The following is a 20,574-nucleotide window of genomic DNA, read 5'->3' on the forward strand; positions in this document are numbered from 1 at the left end:
AGTCAGGCCTGAGCTTGGGAAGGTGAGAAATGTTAAACCAGAAGTGAGATGGAAGTTTTTATATATTGATGTGTACTGGGCTTAAACACACACACACACACACACACACACACACACACACACACACACACACACACAATGTTGTTTAATAGGTAATAAATTCACATGACTAAAAAAATCAAAATAACCCAGCTAGTGAGGCTCGGGGATTGAGCATTAACCTATGAACCAGGAGGTCATGGTTCAATTCCCGGTCAGGGCACACGCCCAGGTTGTGGCTCGATCCCTGGTGGGGGGGCATGCAGCAGGAACCCAATCAATGATTCTCTCTCATCATTGATGTTTATATCTCTCTCTCCTTTTCCCTTCTTCTCTGAAATCAATAAAAATATATTTTCAAAAAATCAAAATAATGTAAAGAGGTGCCTCATGAGAGTCTTGCTTCTACCCTTGACCCAATCTACTCAAATCCCCAAATTATAAATGTCCTATGTATATTATTAATAATTTCTTACAAATACTTATTTCATATTTTTATCTTCTTCTTTTATGAAAAGTTACACGCTATACACAGTTTTTCATTTTACTATCCCCACCCTCAAATAAGGGAACTTGGAGATCTTCCTATATCACATGCTGAACTTTTAAAAATATGTATTTTTATTGATTTCAGAGAGGAAGGGAGAGGGAAAGAGAGAGAAAAACATCAGTAAAGAGAGAGAATCATTGACTGGCTGCCTCCTGCACGCCCTCTACAGGGGATCGAACTGGAAACCTGAGCTTGTGCCCTGATAAGAAATCAAATTGTGACCTCCTGGTTCATAGGTGGATGCTCAACTATTGAGCCACACTGGCTGGGCCTGAACTTTTTAATATCAATGAGAATTTTCACTACTAATGGACAGAAAATGGCATGGTGAGGGCATTGCTGCACAGGTAATATTTTTTTTGTCCTCAGAAAGGAAGTCCTCTGTTAAAGCATGGTTAGTCATAAATTAAGAAATATCATAGGCACATTTTTAGATTACAGACTCTATGCAGAATTTTGTTCTTAGTTAACTTTCACTGAATATATATAAATGTATATGATTCCTCTAAAGAGAATTCAAAGTGTAAATTTTAACATTTTGCACTCGGATGTCGAGTGCAAATTACTCTTTGAATGTATCAATAATTTGACATATAAAAAAATCCAAATAAATAAGTTTGTATGAAAAGAAACTCCAGTTTTTTATTCTATTGCCGCGCTTTGTAAAATCTGGGGTATTTAAAAAATTAAATCCCGAGTAGAATAAAGGAATCGAGAAAAAAGCAAGCGAGTGCAAAGGGTTAAAAATCTTACATTGTTCCTATCACTTCCTTGCTCCTTCATTTTCATGTGAACTCTTTATTCTTCACAAGTTTACTGAGCTTAGCATGTTTAAGATTTCTCCAATCTGTCCTTGACATTTTATTTTTTACATTTATTTATACAACTAAAAAATTTTACCTTTAAGAATCATTTGGTTATTTACATTATTCATCTTATAAAGGCATAATACTGACCATCTGGTATACCTGAGTGTTTCATCTTCCATTTGATAGATTATTACATGTAAGATTTATTAATTTTCTAGTTGTATTTGCTTTCCCAGGAAGTTATAATTTCATAGATATTCTATTAACTTAGTTCCCCATTGTCCTTAATTCATTTAAATATATGTTACATTCCAAAGCACAGTTCCTTTTATTTGAAAACTAGAGGCCTGGTGCATGAAAATTCATACACTGGAGGGGGTGGGTTCCCTCAGCCCAGCCTGCCCCCTCTCACAGTCCAGGAGCCCCCAGGGGTGGGAGGCAACCCGGCGATTAAGGGAAGGCAACACCCCCATCACACCTCTGCTGCTGCCACTGCCGGCAGCGCAAGCCTCAACTGGCCCTAGTTACCTGAGCTTCGGGTGACCCTGGGTGGCTAGGCACCCACCATCGGTGGCTTGCCTGAGCCTCGGGCCGGTCCTGGGTGGCTGGGGGGCTGAGGGGACTGGGGGACTCTGGAGGCAGGTGCATGGAGCAGCTGGACCTGCCTGGGGGTGGGCCTGGCCGTTCCACATGCCTGCCGCCCTAGTGGGGCTGAGGGGACTGGGTACCGCCATCTTATGGCTGTGGGCGCCACCATCTTTTGAGGGTGTGGCAGTCAATTAGCATATTCCCTCCTTATTGGCTGTGGGCACCACCATCTTTGTGAGGGTGTGACAGTCAATTAGCATATTCATTCTTTATTAGATAGGATTGTTCTCTTGTGGGAAGAAAAATGCTTAACTGCTTCATGGTAAAACTGTGGGTGTTTTTTCTTTACTCAAATGACACAGAACTTTTCACTATTTTATTTTAATGCTTCTGTGCTTCCATGGCATCTTGATTTCTAAATTGGATTAATAATAATACCCTTCATTTGTAGCACCTTCCAAGGGCTCTGAGTTTCATTATCTCATATTAGTCTCACCACAATCCCATGCATTTGACAGGGTGATTGTTACTTTCTGTACTTTACTAATAAGAGAACTAAAGCACTCAGAAGTAACACGGTCTGCCAAAGGTCACAGACTTAGGCATTGCAAACCTGGACTAGAAACAAAGGGATGACTTATTTATTGCTCTTCCCTTTCTAACTGGCTCCTCTCAGAGTATTGCTATGAAGCTGGATGGTTTTCAGTGATCTCTGAAAAGTTAGATGACAAAGCGTAAAACTTTCTGATAGTTGGAATTGTAAATTCTAGAAAAACAATACCTAACATTTATTACTAATAGCCTATTATTATGTCTTGGTGGGTGCCAAAAGTGCTTTTAAGAATTTGAATGCACTATTTCATTTAATCATCACAGCAATCCTATGAGATAGAAACTTTATTCATTACTATTTTACATATGAGGAAAGAGAGTCCCAGAAAAGTTATGGTTTTTAACCAAATGACATAGAGAGTAATTTAAAGAATAGAGTTAGAGTCTAAGGCTTGGGCTATTAAACTAAGGTGACCAGATTTTAACATTGGTAAAGCGGGACACCATTGACTGAAGGGAGGAGGGGGGGGTTCTTTTTCTTTTTAATATATTTTATTGATTTTTTACAGAGAGGAAGAGAGAGGGATAGAGAGTTATAAACATTGATGAGAGAGAAACATCGATCAGCTGCCTCTTGCATACCCCCTACTGGGGATGTGCCCGCAACCCAGGTACATGCCCTTGACCAGAATCGAACCTGGGACCCCTTGAGTCCGCAGGCCAACGCTCTATCTACTGAGCCAAACCGGTTTCGGCCCTGGGGTGCGGGGGGGGGGGGGGGGGGGGGGCGGTTCTTGATTAAAAATTTGGTCTATATTGTAATCACTTTTGGTTTTTTTAATAAAAGGAAATTCACTTCTTAGATTATCGTTGAATTTGCATCCTCTTTTCTTACTCATTATGTTAAAAATCTAAAAAAAAATAATTTAAAATTATATTATAAATTATTATATACATATTGCTTAAAAACACAGTAAGTAGGTACATAATTACATGAACATATTTTATTGTTAGTTTATAAATTAAATTAATTTGGTTGTTATAAAGTAACTATATTTTAAAAATTATTTTAATTTTAATCCTATATTTCTTTCTAAATAATAACAATACTAACTTGTATTATTTTTCCTCTGAATTTGCCGTAACGTAAATCATAAGTGTCACTTTCAAGGCCGGTGCTAGACTTTTTGCCGCCACTATAAAATATAAATAATACGAGTACTGTCTGCTAAATTCAAGAAAATTTATGTATTTATGAAATAAATAAATTACTTACCTAAGTTATCTGAATAGCTGATTTGTAATGACATCACTTGTTTAACTAGCTTACTAGCACGCAGTACGATGTGTATCGTCTGAGAGACAGTTACAAAATGTTCTCCGTCGTTGCCAATCCCCAAAAATGCCATTGTTCATTAAGTCCAAACAATGGTGGTCGAATTCTAACAACTGATCAACAATGCGAACTTTGATAAGCAGTTCTCGATAATCAGTTCTCAACAATTATTTGTTATTATTAAAGTTTAACATTATAAAATTAACAAAAATAATATAAAACTCATATCCTGGCTAAATAGCCACATGGCCGCCGAAAACCGAATATTCCCTTCCTGTTCTCTCGCCGTTCCCTAGCTTGTGCATTCTTTCCAAAAATCGGGACTTTTTTAAAACGCCGCGGGACGTTTTAAGAACCTGCTGACTTTTGAGATGTTTTTAATGGAAAATTCTCTTTCTAGAAAAAGAATGTTTCAATGAGTATTTCAGAGAAGCATTTTTTTGTTTGAGATTTGGATTGGGCTGCATTTAAAGGTTGACACCTAATAAGGCGGGAGGAAACAGAAACTATGAATTGATTTAAAACCCAGACGTGAGCGTGTGTGCACGCATACACACACACACACACACACACACACACACACACACACACACATTTTCCTTGGTGACTTGTTGACTGTAGGGTTTCAGTTAAGAAAACAAAGCAAAACAAAAATATCTCTTGAAAGATGATTTCAGTGAGAAAAAGAAAAAGAGTTTCTGACAATTTGAATTCTGACCTTCTCTGAGGGAGTATAGCACAATTCCCTAATGAATACCACTGTTTGTTGGTTTTTTAACAAGACATTTCAAATGCAAATGCCAATATTTTATGAGCGCTGCTTTCAGATGTGTCCCTAGAGGCTATTGTTTTTCAAAGCTGCTCAGTTGCTTTAAAAAAATTTCGTTTGATTGTCCTTATTTGAATTGGGATCCTGCCAGGCAAAGTAGCATCCTTGGCTTCATGAATTGCTAATTCCTGAAGGTGGGTGGCTGATTGGGAGGTATACTCTCAGGGGTAGATATTATGCTTACTAATCCTGCTTCAAAATACAATTTGCAACTTCATTTTCTTAGTGTGAAACCGCCCAAGTCCTATGGTTACCATAGTAAGAGCTCAGACTCCAGGTTCAGAAAGAGTGGGCTGTTCAAAGCCTGGATCCTTCACTTGATACTCTCTTGCTTTAAAAAAGTTACTTAACTTCTGTATTTCCTTGCTTTATTATCTGTAAAATAAGAATAAGTATAATGCTGACCCCACAAGGTTGATCTGAGGGTTAAATGTAATACAATATCTGTCAGAGTAAAAGTTAAATTATAACCACTCTTTTTTAGCGTGCTAACAAAAAGCAGATACTTCTTGGTACAGAACACATTAAGATATACAATACCTCCTAGTGAAAAATATCAATTTATTTATTGAGAGCAGTTTTAATCATGAAAAAATAAAGACAAGATGGGCTCAAGTTACACACACAGTCAGAGGTCTTCAAAGAAGCAAAACATGAGTAGCCCTGTAAAATCAGAACGATTAATTACTATTTATCTTAAACTCAGTTGCTCAGCGTGGGTAAGAGTGCTGCAATAATTAGGATTAAAATAGAGCCAATGGGCTATAAAACACAGTGATCAAAGTAACATGGAGAAGAAACCCTTTGCGGCTAATCACTACCACCTGCACATCGTGATGACATAGACTCGTGTACTTCTTGGAGCTGGAGCAGGGAGGAAAGAAAATAGAAAGACGCTGGACTAATGAACACCTATCATAATTATTTCAATTGTGACTGGAAACCCAACCAAACCAGCTTCAACAAATTCTGACAAAATAGCCATGGCTAGTGGCTTGAAGCCTAGGTGATCTGAGCAAACACGATGTCAAAGGATTAGCCTCTCTGTTTTGCTTGCTGTGGAATGGCCTCTTTCTGATGCTTTGAGTAGCAGCAAGACAAGGCAGTGGCAGTATTTCCAAGCTTTACCAGTACATCCTCACACCTTCAAATGCAGCAGGAACAAGAAAGGGTTTCTTTCCCAGAGGCTCCAACAAATAGAAGCATTCTGTTTCATTGGCTCTAGTTTGGTAAGATGCTTATCCCCGAAACAATCATGTCCAGGGGAACTGAATATACAATCCAGTGGTCAAGCATCTCATGAGGCAGGTAAGAGGTCGATTTTATTTAAATCACATGCCTAAGAATTAGGAATGGAAGAAAGTGCTTTTTAAACTAAACCACAGTTTCCTCTCTATAGTGAAAACTAAATCATGTGCCACTACGGCATGCAAGGGGACCTGAATCAGGGTCTGAGGAGGATGTTGAAGTACTTCCATCCTGGCCTTGCTCTTATTAATGATATGCCTATGGGCAAGCATTGTTTGTTTTCCCCCAGTCATTGGTTTCCTTACATGGAGATGAAGTCTCCAGTTCCTTTCTTTTCTGGAATTCTGTGGTTATATCTACGGTTCCAAAGGCCCCCACAAAGACCTGCTCATGCCTCAATTACCCTGGCAACCAGGAGGGTGACAAGAGAAGGCTGGTTAGCTTACTGGGTTAGCTTACTGCTTACTGGGGGAGCATTGATAAAGATGGGCACTTGTGTTTTTTTGAGTGTGAGCATTTGGAAATTAATTTCAGGGTATGTGCTAAGACATTGCTGGAACTCAGTGAAAAATTAAAGAGCAAATTATGACTTTTATGAATTCTATTTTTATGGTGTGTTATAGGGAGGGGTGGCTGTTTGGAGTGCTGTGTTTGTAGGCTGTTCTCACCATGTAGATGGGGTATGAAAACCAGGCTTGGAGAAAGTTGCAGTACATTTTGGTTGATTTTCATATTTTCTGTGCATCTGTGGCATATTACTTTCTACAAACTTTCAAAAAACATACTCACTAGTGAAAAAGCAAACAAAATCTGACCAGATCTTTTGAGAGATAACTGATCAAAAAGCTCCACATACTATATAATACCTCACTGTTGTGATATATTGGGTCAATAAAATATAAACAAATATTTCCTGGATTTAAAAATATATAATTTAAATATATTATTTTCTAATAATGATAGCAATAGGAATTAAGACTGACAATTATGTCCAAGGCAACATATTATACAATTTACACATATATTATATGTAATTCTCAAAAACCCTATGCCTTATATACTTACATTATTTACACTATAAAGTTAAAAATTTGAGGCATAAAGAAAGTAATTTACTTCCTTAAAGATCATATAACTATTAAGTGTCAGAGACAGGTTCAATCTTAAATGGAGCATACCCAATATCCATTCTCCCTTCTTGCTAATAGAACACCTTTTTTTCCAGTTATTTAATCTCCTCTACAAAGCCAAGTGATTCCAGGGAGACCAACCCCAGCCCCAAGCTCAATATGGGTGAATCCTAGTTGATTTAAACCAGTAATTAGTCTCCATTTTTCTAACCAGTGAGTTTGGACGTGGTCATGTGATGTAATTCGCATCAGTGAGACTGATGGGGGTGTTGGCAAATATTTCCTCTCCATAGAAAAGGAGTCCTATGCCACTGGGTATTGGATCTGGGTTCAATGCTTGAAACTGATACAACTGTCTTGCTATAAGTATAGAGCGACACCTCACACTAAATCTGGCAGTATAGAAAGATGTAGGAAACCTGCGTCCTTGGTGATATTGTTGACATGCTAACTTTAAATAATCCCTACTGGTGTCAACCTACCTTTAGCTTTGATGATAAGGAAAATAATAAATTTCTCCATTATTTAAGTGCCTTTGGGTTATGGTTGATGTCACTTCATCCATACAGCCACATCGGTCTGCCTCGCTCTAAAGTCCATGTCCTTAATCTCTCATCCTTTCAGGGATCACCATCCTATATAATAAAAGCATAATATACAAATCGACCGAATGGCGGAACAACCAGTAGGTCAGTGGGGGGCGGGGAGTGGGGCCGGTGAGCAGGCACGCCAGGCCAGCCAAGGCACGTGCCAGCGGGCAGAGGGCAGGGACGGCGATGGGGGGGGGGGGGGGGTGAGGCAGTGGAGGGGTGATGGGGGGGTCAGGGCTGGCTGCTCGCCTTCCCCTGATCGGCCACCTGGTTGCCTCCCGCACCACTAGAGATGCTATTATTATCATCTCTATTCTATTATTACTATGAAGATCTCTGTTTTATTGCAAAGAAACTGAGATTCAGATGGATGAAGTATTTTTTCCAAGACCACACAGCTAAAAGGTGATAGAGCCAAGACAGTTCTCCTAATGAAAAAGGATGCTCATTGATTTAAAAAAAAAAAAAATTAGCAATTAGCGGAATGTCAGGCATTGTGCCTAATGGAATATTTTCAAAGATATTTTTGACCAAGAGGACTTCCTGGTAGGAAGTCAAGCATCACCAGCAAGGCCTAGGGCAGTTTTCTGCTTCGCCCATTCCTTCATTTCCATCTTGGGACTGACTCCAAAAATACAGTCTTGATCCTAACTTTCCAAGCAACTTGATTCCTTCTCAGAGTCCTCCCCTACATTTCCGCCAGCCCCTGCTGCCTGTCCTGGGGGGTGGGGTCCTCTGCCTGGACTCTGCTTCCTGCGGTGGGTACAGAGGAGGCACAGAGCCCGCCTCAGGCCTTAGCTTGGAGAAAGCCACAGCTAACTTTAGCAGTCTCCTTAGCTGACCTCATTTTAGCCAAGATTTGCCTCTTGAGAATTGAGCTAAGGTCGCCATAATGACTTGTCGATCAAAATGTTTAGTCTTTATAGTCACTCAGATATAATGCTCACCTTCTCACAGTTTTAAAAAAAGACCAATAAAACCAAAAGAAACATTGAGCGAAGCTACCAGGTAGACAGAAAAAGGAAAGAAAACTGCCAAAAATAAATAAATAAATAAAAACAAAACACACAGAACAAAGCAAAACAAAACAAACTATTAAAATAAATTTGAGAGCCTGCTATTTTAAGTCTTCTATGGAACAAGACAAGGAATAAATAATAAATAAATAAATGGTAGTGGTCTGGAAAATTAACTCAGATGTATTTAGCACTGAGGAAGTAGGGTACTGAGAGTCAATATGGCATTTCAAATGTATTTCCTTTTACTATCCTGGCATTTAACTTATTTGTACTTCAAAATACCCTAAAATTCTACCATACAGATTTATTTTTCTATGAGAACATAATGCAACATACTAGCTGTAGGAAATAAATTTAAGCTTCCTTCAACTGAAAATTCTCTGGTGGGCCAAACTCATTTAAGACTTTTTTAAATCAAATTTTTAACCTTAAATTTCAAGGTAGAGATGGGATAGGGAATAATGATTACTGATATTTATAGTGTCTGAATGAGAAGGTAGTCTGGGTACTTAATAAGAAAAACATGAATTTAAGGTGAAGGATAGCTCAGCAGTTAACTCAGATTCTGAAATTTGATAGACTTGAGCTCAAAAAGTGGCATGGCCACTCCTTGTATGATTATCAGCAACTTACTTAAGGCGTCTGTGCCTCAAGTTTATTCATCAGCAAAATAGGGATAGTGATAGTAATTGTGTTCCTTATGATGATATTATGAGGATTAAGTGGGGTAAAGCTTGGCTGTGTACCTGCTTCATAGTAAGTAAGCAACAAAGTCAGCTGGCACTATCATCTATATCTATCTTAAGATAGTTCTAAGTCTGGGTGAAGCTTTATGATTGCCCTTAGGGTGTTTTTTTTTTGGGGGGGGCGGTATACAGTCAGCTCAGAGCTGATATGTGTTAATCAAAGGAATAATATTAATAAACTTGCCTACCAGGGAACCACTTACCCCAAAAGAATAACCATACGGCAGAAAGATCAATCTTTCTTAATTCCCCCAGCCATCCCGGAAGGACTCGCCTGAAAGATGTTTACTACTTAGGAATTCAATACCCACCTTAGCCCAGGGTCAGTAGAAACGCTTACCTGACACTGCCCCCATTTCAGGGTGCTCAACAATAACCCTCTTTTAGTGTGCCCCGCCCCATGGTAATAGGTCTCCAAGGCCAAGAACAACCTGGAGCCCATGACCCTCTCCCTCTTCCAGGCACTTGGACCCTGGAATCCCATGCTGCACAATGTGCCCTCTACCGTATTCCGGACACTAACACCCCAGGATTCTCTGCTCAAAGGTCCCCAAGCCTGTCTTTTAAGCCTTTATGGGTTTCCTTCTTAGATCTTTCCCCTGAGGGGACACAGGATGCTGTTGCTGTGTATACCCCTCCACCCCTAAAAGTGGCTGAAAAGCAGCTGCTTTCAAGGCTGGGCAGGTTGATGATGATTGTACTAGGAGGCTGCAGTGTCCACCTGCTTCTATATTGAGGACCTGAGCAGAAGGTTAGGTAAGTGCAGAGGGGCAGCCACAACCAGCTGGCCCAACTCTCACTCAGGAGTTGAGAATTCTCAATTCAAACTCAAGTTGTCAGGCTTTCATGAAACTTATTCAAAGGTAGGAGGATTGCCTGGCCGGTGTGGCTCATGAGTTGAACATCGACCCGTGAACCAAGAGGTCACCAATTTGATTCCCGGTCAGGGTACATGTCCGGGTTGTGGGCTTGATCCCCAGTAGGAGCGTGCAGGAGGCAGCTGATAGATGTTTCTCTCTCATTGATGTTTCTGTTTCTTTATCCCTCTCTCTTATCCTCTCTCTCAAATCAATAAAAACATATTTAAAAGAATAAAAGGTAGAGGGATAAAACATATTAAATAATTTATTCACTTGATATATAACTTTATTTAATTATATAGTATTTTGGAGAAATGTGCTCCTGTCCTGGGCCCAGCAAATGTTAGGGGCAGAATTAAATGACTTAGTTGCTTGCTGAAATGTGTTCTTTGTAATAATAGTAAAACAGGCAGAAGAAAATTTCAAACTTGAGAGGTTAGTTTCTCCTAATTGCTCTCAGCACTTGAATTTTAATACTTAACTAGGGGCCCAGTGCACGAAATTCATGCATTGGGGGAGGGGGGGTCCTTCAGCCCAGCCTGCCCCCTCTCACATACTGGGAGCCCTCAGGGGATATCCTTCTGACAGCTCCTTTGTGGGAGGTGACCAGGCTGATCAGGGGAAGGCACCAGCCCCATCACCCCGCCGCTGCAGCCACTGCCAGTCACCACAGCCACCAAGGTGTTTTCATCAACACGGACTATAGACCCTTCACCAAGAAAAAATGACAACATTCTTTAGGCATTTTCAAGATGTGTCTTTCATAGGATATGACATTTCTTTCTTTTTTTTTTATCCTCACCTGAGGATATGTTTCCATTGATTTTTAGAGAATGTGGAAGAGAAAGGGAAAGACATAGAGAGAAACATCAAAGTGAGAGGAACACTTTGATTGGTTGCCTCCTACATGAGCCGTGACCTGGCCGCAGCCAGGGAGGAGCCTGCAACCTAGGTACATGCCCTTGATCAGAATAGAACCCGGACCCTGTGGTCTGTAGGCCTAGGCATTATCCACCAAGCCAAACTGGCTAGGACAGGATATGACATTTCTTAGCCTTCCAGCAGCGGACCTTCGTTTTTTTTTTCTCCAGGAGTGTGGTGGAAAAACCCTAGATCACCTTTTGGGATTCTTATACCCAAGTTACTAAGAATATTACCAGTGGCATACAGGAAGCTTAGCCAATGAGCAGTCAGAAAAGGTGTTTCCTCTGTAGTTCACACCGATTGCCGATAGCCTCCAATCGCTGGCTCCGTCCCTGCCAAGGCCTAAAGCCTTGGGGCCTGGGTGGGGCCCTCCAGCTCCCTCCGATCACAGGCTCAGCCCCTGCCCATGCCAAAAGCCTCTGGCCAAGGCTTTAGGCCTGGGCAGGGGCCCCCCAGCTCCCTCCGATTGCTGGCTCCACCCCTGCCCTGGCCCCAAGCCTCAGCTTGGCCCTGCCCAGGAGCCCCCTGGCTCAGGCCCTTCCCAGGTTGCTCAGGACCCACGTGGGGCCTACCTTGGAGTGACCTGGGTGCCGAGAAAGTTCCCAGGACCCCGGCTGCTGGGTGCCTACGTATGCAAATTAACCTCCATTTTTGTTGAGTTAATTTGCATACTCTGATTGTCTGTGGGCGTAGCGGAGGTACGGTCAATTTACATATTTGTCTATTATTAGGTACTAGAGGCCCAGTGCATGATTGAATCATGCACGTGTAGGGTCCCCTAAACGCTTTCGCTTTCGATCGCGGTGGAGCTGGGTGCCTGTCCGCTGGTGCACCAGGCCTTTCAGAAGCCTCCGGCGTGGCGGAGCCTTCCAAAAGGCCTGGTGCTGGAGCGGCCAGGCACCCAGCTCCCCGGATTTTGATGGTCCGCGGCGGGACGTGAGCTCGCTGCCCCAGAGGCCCCTTCTGTTCCGCAGCACAGCCATGGCGCAGACGCTGAGCTCGCGCCGCTGCTGGCCACGCGAGCTCAGCGTCCTGCGAGCCCAATCAGCTACCCCGGCCACCCCGAGTCCCGCCCCCTGCGCCTCCCGCTGGCCCAATCGTGGGCGTAGCGGAGTGATGGTAATTTACATATTACCCTTTTATTAGATAGGATGATAGGTGTATATATGGGCACCAATTGCCTGGAAATAACCATGTGGATACAGGGGTAATTGTTTTCCAAGAGTCCACTGTGAAAAGAAATATTTTCACTGATATAATTGTAAGAGTCAGAATCCCATGACCTCTCCTTCCGTGGCTGCCTCCTTTATTCCCTTCCCCTACAAACTTTCTAGTTCAAAATATAAGCCCTTTGGGAGTTGTGTCATCTGATTTCGAGAGAAAATCTGGAATATAAATATCTCCCAAGAATCAGCTGAGTACTGATTCGATGCAGGGTCACTTTTCACAGCTTGCCAGCCCCCCATAAAAGCACAGTTCATATTTATGCAGTATTGACTCCATTGGGACTAAAAAAAAAGTTACATCAAACACCAGTAGAAGCATTTTTCCAAGGTCAATGGTGATAACATTTATACATATACTCCTTATTATTCTTTTCTATGTAGTGCATTGTAAGAATCCCCAAGGAAAATGCACCAATGATTCTTTTATGTTGTTAATTTCTTAAATACACAGTCTTCAATTTTTTAAGAGCACTGCAGTGTAAAGAATTATGCTCACTCTGCCATCTAACACTATTGGATGAAGGGCAATAAAGCTTTTGGATGTCTTAAAATAAAAATTCATTATAATATTTGATGTCACATTTTATCAAGCTACTTGCACAAATTTATTCCAAAAATAAAATAAGGGCAGACTATAGTCTTACGAGTTTTACATGTAACATAATCTTATTTAAGTATTCAGATATTTTCACATCTTAGATAAATATAGAGGAAAATTATTAATGATAATTCTCTAAATCCAGGATTACTATTTTCTATTACTTTATAGTTTTTGTTCCTGCCCTATCTGACATGGTCTAATGAAATTTGAAGAGTTTCTTGTGCTCAGAGGAATGAAGACAGAGTGTACAAGGCAGGTACCAGGGAAAAGGAAAACAAATAAGGAAGAAGAAAGAGGTGGAGGAGAAATGCACCACTAGGTGTACTGGTTTATTTTTTAATTTAAATTTAGGTTTTATCCACTTGTCTTTCAACTTTCTTCCTGCCAAACTGGAATGATTGTCTTAATTAATCTGCTACACCTTATTTATGCCTTCATTAGGAATTTCTTACCATACTCAATATGTGAGCATAAAAGAGTTATTATTTAACAGAAATACTGAGTTCCTTGGCTAAAGGCATGGAAACAGTACATACTATTTTTAAATTCCTGTACCTTTAATTCAAAAGGCTATAAAAATGTTTAATATATTTTCCATGCCAAATATATGTTTCCCCATAATTTGCTTCAAAAACTGTGAAGAGACTGTTCAAGGGCACAGTAAGTGAAAGGCAATGAAGAGATGATTGCCAACAGTGAACTACTCCCAGCATGCTGCTGCTTATCAATCAAATAGCACAGCACTCTAATCACTAAAGCTTCTTCCACCATCTCCATCCTCACTCCACTCCCCAAAGCTAATTACTTGTAATAGTTCAGTGCAAATATTTTCAGACATTTCCTAGTCATTTAGCAGGTATATGTGCATCCCACAATCTATGCTATGCACTGTTGTAGCCGCTGGTGATGCAGCAATGCACAAAAACAGAACAACTCTCTGTTCTCAAGGTTTTTATAGTCAGTGGATGAAACATAAAATGAATAAACAAGCTATAAGCATATGGCATGACATCACATAGTGGTAAGTGCTATGGATAAAAAGGAATAAAGGTGTTTACTATTTGAGTAGGGGGTTCAGGGAAGACTTCTCTACCTGAAAGCAGTGAGGAAATGATCCCCACAAAGATTCCGTTAAATATTCTAAGCAGAGGGAGCGGCAAGGGCAAAGCCCTGAAGCAGAAACAAGCTTGGCAGGTTTGCGTGCAGCAAGGAGGTCAGCGTTGCTTAGGCAAAATGACTAACGGGGAGCTGGTTAGGACCATAGTTGGCAAACTGCGGCTCGCGAGCCACATGCAGCTCTTTGGCCCCTTGAGTGTGGCTCTTCCACAAAATACCACGGCCTGGGCGAGTCTATTTTGAAGAAGTGGCGTTAGAAGAAGTTTAAGTTGAAAAAATTTGGCTCTCAAAAGAAATTTTAATCGTTGTACTGTTGATATTTGGCTCTGTTGACTAATGAGTTTGCCGACCACTGGGTTAGGAGATGAAGGAGGAGACAGAGCTTGTGATGAGCTATGTAGGATTCCATGGATCAGGCATTAGTATGGTCTGATGTATACTTTAAGGGATTTATACTGGCTGCAGAGGAAAGAAGAAACTGAAGGGGGTCAGGACAAGAGCTGAGAGACCTACTGCAGTGGGCCACGCAAGAGATGAAGATGGCTTGGCCACTCTCTCGCTCATTTATTGCTGGTGGAAATGCAAAATGGTACAGCCCCTTTGGGAGACAGTTTGGAAGTTTCTTAAAAAACTAAACACCATAAGTTCCACCATTGTGCTCCTTGGTATTTTCTCAAATGAATTGAAAAAACTGCACACAAATGTTTATAACAGCTTTAGTCATAATTCCCAAAACTTGAAAGCAGCCAAGATGTCCTTTAATAGTTGAATGTAGAAACAAAATATAGTACATCCATACAATAGAATATTAACCTATATAATAGAAGGCTAATATGCAAATCGACCGAATGGCGGAACGACCAGTCGCTATGATGCACACTGACCACCAGGGGGCAGACGCTCAACACAGGAGCTGCCCCCTGGTGGTCAGTGCTGCTCCCACAGGGGGAGTGTTGCTCAGCCAGAAGCCAGGCTCACAGCTGGCAAGCACAGTGGCAGTGGCGGCAGCCTCTCCCGCCTCTGTGGCAGCACTAAGGATGTCAGACTGCCGATTTAGGCCTGCTCCCCCCAAGTGAATGAATTTCGTGCACCAGGCCTCTAGTTTAGCAATAAAAAGAAGTGAGCTATTAAGCCATGAAAAGACAGTATGATTTTTAGATCCATAACAGTTAAAAACACATTTTAGTCTCTTGCAAATGATATTTTTATCATTTAAAACCAGAATTAGGATTGATATGCTTTATTAAATGAATATTAATGTAATACAAAGCTGTGCCTTTATCTCCTATCTGATTTATAACCCATGCTGGCAGTTACCACATAGTGTTCATGAAGGTTGAAAATATTCTTTCTTCGTCTAGATAGGTAGGTAGGTAGGTAGATAGATAGATCTTTAGTCTTTATTTATATAAAATATGTATAATATTATATTAACCTAAGGGCTCTAAAGAGAAGGAGCAAGATTTATTTTAAAGAATTAGCTCATGTGACTGGGGTGGGTGGGTGTTGTCAAAGTGGAAATCTGCAGGGCAGGCTGACACCGGCTGGACATTCTGGCAGGAGTAATGTTGCAATATCGAGTCAGAAAGCATTCTGGAGCCAGAATTTCTTCCTCTTTGGGGGACCTCCATCTTATCTCTTAAGTCTTAAGGCCTTCGTGTGATTGAATAAGGCCCACTCACATTATGAGGGTCAGCTGCTTTACTCAAAGTCTATGATTTAAATATTAATCACATCTAAACTATACCTCACAGCAACATTTAGACTGCCATTTGACCAAACAACTGGGGCTATAACCTAGCCATGTTAATATGTAAACTGGCCATCACTGAGCTATTTGTTGCTTTTTCAAGATTTGCCTTTTTAGTTATAAAATAGCATATCCCATCTTTTTCTCTTTGCACACACTCTTCCTTTATCCCCAGATCCACTAATTAATCCCCATCACTCTTTCCCCCTGAGATTATAGGCTCTTCCCTTCTGAGTGCATGACATCATGCCTCATGACTAAGGATTGCCGGACCCCTGAGCACCACATCCCTATGTGAACTCTCACTTCCATATGCTGATTGTTGTCATGTTTGCCCATCTGGCTAGGACACTTTATGAGTTTAGGACACGTAGCCATAAAGTAATCAATGTCAAAGGAGTAATTGACAACCTCACTATGTGTCTGTCACTCAATAGTTGGTAAAACAAGGCAGCAATAGAATTCTTGGAGCACAGTGACATCACAGTATTACAGTACAATGGTCCTCATTCCACATGCTCTGCTCTGTGGTTTTATGTGATCACTGCATAAGAAATGGCATAAGCCCTGAAATTTTCAAGCCATGCTGTGTACTATCTTGCTTCAAGTGGCTAAGGAATCTAATTTAAAATGGGCAGAAGGAGAAAAAAAATATGTTCCTTTGAATTACAATGTCAGTGTATTAAGGCTAAATCAAAATCATCCACACTTGAGGCCCGAAAGAAAATTAAAAATGACATACAGTAAGTATTAACCAGTATTGACTTCCAACTCTGTAAATCTTCTTCTTTTCATATGTATACATGCAGTTTTGTAACTCCAACACTTGAACTGGGTATATTTTTCATACGTTATTTCATAAATGCTTTCATGATTAATACCATGAGAAATAAATACTGGCAAATGACGGTCCTCTGAGAGATTTTAGAAAATGGCAACCCATCAAGAAGGTGACATTATCTTTTGAGCTTCTTTTTGGTAGTAGTGGATGGGCTTCCTTCTCTTTTGGCCTTGCCTTGGTCCCTGTCCTCTCGAGATGGTGTGTGACTTGTTCTGGATAATTTAGCGCACGCTGTCATTTCTGGCTACCTTCCTTCCACCGACTCATAATCTTTAGGCCTCACTCTGTGCAAAGAGATTTACCAAAGCAAATAGAACCCAAAGGTCAAATCTAACATGTGCCCAAAATAGCTTTAGGTTATTAAATTGGTGCACTGACAAGGAAATAACCGAATCAAGTGACAGGCAGAGCTGGCTGTGTTCTTCCTGGAGGCAAAGCCCAGTTGCTCTGCAAAGCTGGTTTTATCTTTTGTGGGGAGCCTCTCACACTTTCTTGCTGGTTTAGACATTTAGGAAGTTCTGGGTCCCTGGAGCTGACCAACCTTAAGGACAGTTGTATGAGTTTAGGAAATATGGCCAGAAAGTCATCAATGGTATCAGTCTGGTCAACATTGTGCATCTGGAGCTTAATATCAGCAAGGGCAATGCTTTCAGTCCTGTTCGCCTCCTCCCTCACTCAGGGGATAGTCTCAGCCAGCAGTTCCAAAACCTTCAGAGCTCCACCCTCAACAAGCATTTGCTCACAACTGGAGGAGTTTCTCTTCCACTTGCACTCTTTCTGTCACCTAAAATGAGTTTTTAAATAATTTGTTTTTACTTTTTGTTTTCATTTTTTCAATCTGTGATGTTGCTATCAGAATTAATATCTTTTAGAGTACTTATTATTTTCCTAAAATTTAAAGATACCTAAAGCAAATGAAATAGCACACGTGAATGACGTTTGTAAACTCAAAGGCCTTATTGAAATAGTATGTGCCATCTGTACTGTATGTATTAAATATAAGACAACTTTGATGGCTTCTACCCCTCTTTTTTCCCCATTCCAGTTCCTTCCTTTACTAGTAGACACCTGTTTAAGGCCTTTCTTTCCAATCTCATCTTAGTTTTACTCACCATTAGAATATTAATATTAACAATTGATATCTCCAGACTGGTATCATTGCTTTTAGATGATCGGGAATGTGCAAATGCTCAAGTCCATTAGTCTTACCTTAAGATTACTAATTTGAGAAATTCAGAGCTTTCCAAATATTAACCCAATCATTTTTCTTTTTTTGGGTAGTTCATATTAAGGAATGATCCGAAAGTGATTTGTGTATTTAAATCCCATTGCAATGCTTATTTTATTGTTATTTTCCTAAATGCTCCTAAAGTTTTAATCTGTATACATTTTTGTAGGAGACTGCTGGATACTGACGATGAGCTCAGTGACATTCAGTCCGATTCAGTCCCACTGGAAGTCCGGGACTGGTTGGCTTCTACCTTTACACGAAAAATGGGGATGATGAAAAAGAAATCCGAGGAAAAGCCAAAATTTCGGAGCATTGTGCATGCTGTTCAAGCTGGAATTTTTGTGGAAAGGTATGTGAAATTTCTGGTATCTCAAGACAAAATTTGAAAGGCAGAAGCTATACCTACACTTTCAAAGTTATGGGAGCCTATATATTACTTACTGAGGAAAACCACAATCATAAGTATACTTACAATGAGATTTAGGACTTCTGATGAACTTACCTAGAACAAAAATTTCCTATCCTGGATTATTCTTTTTATTTATTTTAAATTGACATAAAGACTAAAGGCAAAGGTTTTTGGCTTTTTAATGAACTTTTGTGAATAACTGTTTAAAAACAATTATAACACATTCATATGCCACACAACTAATTGTACCTGAATAATTTGTAACACCTCATACAATAAATTCTACACTACATACCAAAACCAAGCAGGTCTCTCTCTGCACTAAAGAGAAAAAACCATTCTGTTCTGTCCACCTTGGAAGAATTGTGTATGTGTGTGTGTTTTGTTTTTAAACATTTCTGTCACTGAAGCAAGAAATACTTGATGGCTCCTAGAAGCACTGAATCAAATCACCAGTTCTTCATGTGGAATACATGTTAATATGACCCAATGTTACATTCTTTTAGCCCTTAAAAGTACAACTTACTTTTCTGTCTGGGAAACAAGATGTTTCAACACTAAAACTATGAAAAGACTTGAAATAAACATGTTACAACTAACCATGTTGAAAACTAGTTATTAGAAATTCTTTAGAATAAAAAACAATTGCATTGTTTTAATTTCTATATGAAAAGATTATTTTAACAGTTTTGAGACAAATAAAACTGAGGAACAGAGAAATTTGTCAATGTACTTAAAATTAAATTTAAGGGAAATCATATCATTTTAAATCTTCTGACATCTCTAGCCATTACCTCTAATGAACAGTATAAGCTTTAATTTTCTTCTGTTAAGGGAAGAATGGGAAATAGACTTGGGCTTCTAAAACATGAAAATGAGAAAGCATTGTAAAGAATATTCAACGTGTCACCTGAAACTAATACAAAATAATACTGAATATAAACTGTAATTGAAAAATGATTTTTAAAAAAGGAAGTATTCAATGTGACTTAAAAAATATAGCCACGCACATAAAGTTTCTAGGATCTTGGCTTGTGCCTGTGTTACCCAAAATAAAAACCACTCAGTGACTACTCAAATTATTTTGAATATGTATAATCATATCTAATTGGCTTTGATAAAAGAATCATCATAATAAGCAATTTGGTTAGTCTGGTGAGGTAACACCCCCCTTCCTCCCCCCCCCCCCACATCCTTTGTACATAAACTGGTCCCAACCCTGCTTGGTGGGTCCAGAATCTGAAACTGGGAGACAGGGCTGGAGAGAAAGAATTTCTATAACAATATTCCTCGTTTTAAGACAACTTAGGCAAGTGTGTGATAGTTATTTTTTTCATAACATCAAATTCAAAATAAATAGTAGTTCAGAAAGTCAGTGAGAGAATCACAGAGACTATATTTTGATTTACTGAAGCAATGTGTATTTTGTCTTTTTTAAGAAAAATACTGTGAACGTAAATCAAATACATTTCCATTTCCATTCAGTAGAAGATAAGAAGAATTCTATAAAATATATTGACATGCTAAATTTTTTTGTGCTACTCAAAATATTTAATTTAATAGCCTTTGGAAATATCAAAATGTACTTAAGATCACTAAATTAGTAAGCAGTCTTGAAGAAAGCAATGTGCTACAATCATTTGGAAATAAAATCTTTTTTATTACCCTTGAATTCCCATTAGTAAATGCATAAAAATAGTGGGATATGCTTATCTTGAGTTTTCAAAAATAATCATCTTTGGTCTTGAAAGTTAGAAAGTCTTCTTGAGTCTTCTCTCAAGCATCTTCCCCAAAATTCATTATCTCCGCAAGTCCTGGCAATTCACTTACCCACGTGTACCCTGAGTCTGCTCCCTTTCTCATCTCCACTCCCGCATCTCCGACGTGAGCCTTCGTTACCTGCCATCAGAAAAGAAGTATGGCAACAGCTTCTGAACTGGGCTCCCCTCTTCCTCACTTGCCTTCTCCGAATAAGCCATCTTACTGTGCTGTTTTAAGATAGAAACTAGTTCCTGTCCCTCTTAAGCTTAATATTACCTGTTGGTTTTCCTTTTCACTTGGTATTAGAGAACTTTTGTGTGATGGCTTTGCAGGATTAGCAGTGTACCCCCCACCCCCCACCCCCCACCCACCCCCACCCCCCTGGCCCCACCCCCCACGCCCATCCTTTTTTACCTGCT

The 20,574-nt window shown here is 40.0% G+C and overlaps 1 protein-coding gene across 2 annotated transcripts in view; it reads left to right on the forward strand.

Moving 5' to 3' along the window:
- PDE1A (phosphodiesterase 1A) overlaps positions 1-20,574 on the forward strand; it is a 257,318-nt gene that overhangs the window by 178,415 nt on the left and 58,329 nt on the right. For both annotated transcript variants that reach the window (XM_079783074.1, XM_079783075.1), the window contains exon 5: positions 18,152-18,334. In XM_079783074.1, coding sequence (XP_079639200.1) covers positions 18,152-18,334 — 183 coding nt within the window. The remainder of the gene's footprint in view (positions 1-18,151; positions 18,335-20,574) is intronic.

The sequence above is a fragment of the Cnephaeus nilssonii genome (genome assembly GCF_951640355.1).
Source record: "Cnephaeus nilssonii genome assembly, chromosome: 10".
NCBI classification, from domain to species: Eukaryota; Metazoa; Chordata; class Mammalia; order Chiroptera; family Vespertilionidae; genus Cnephaeus; species Cnephaeus nilssonii.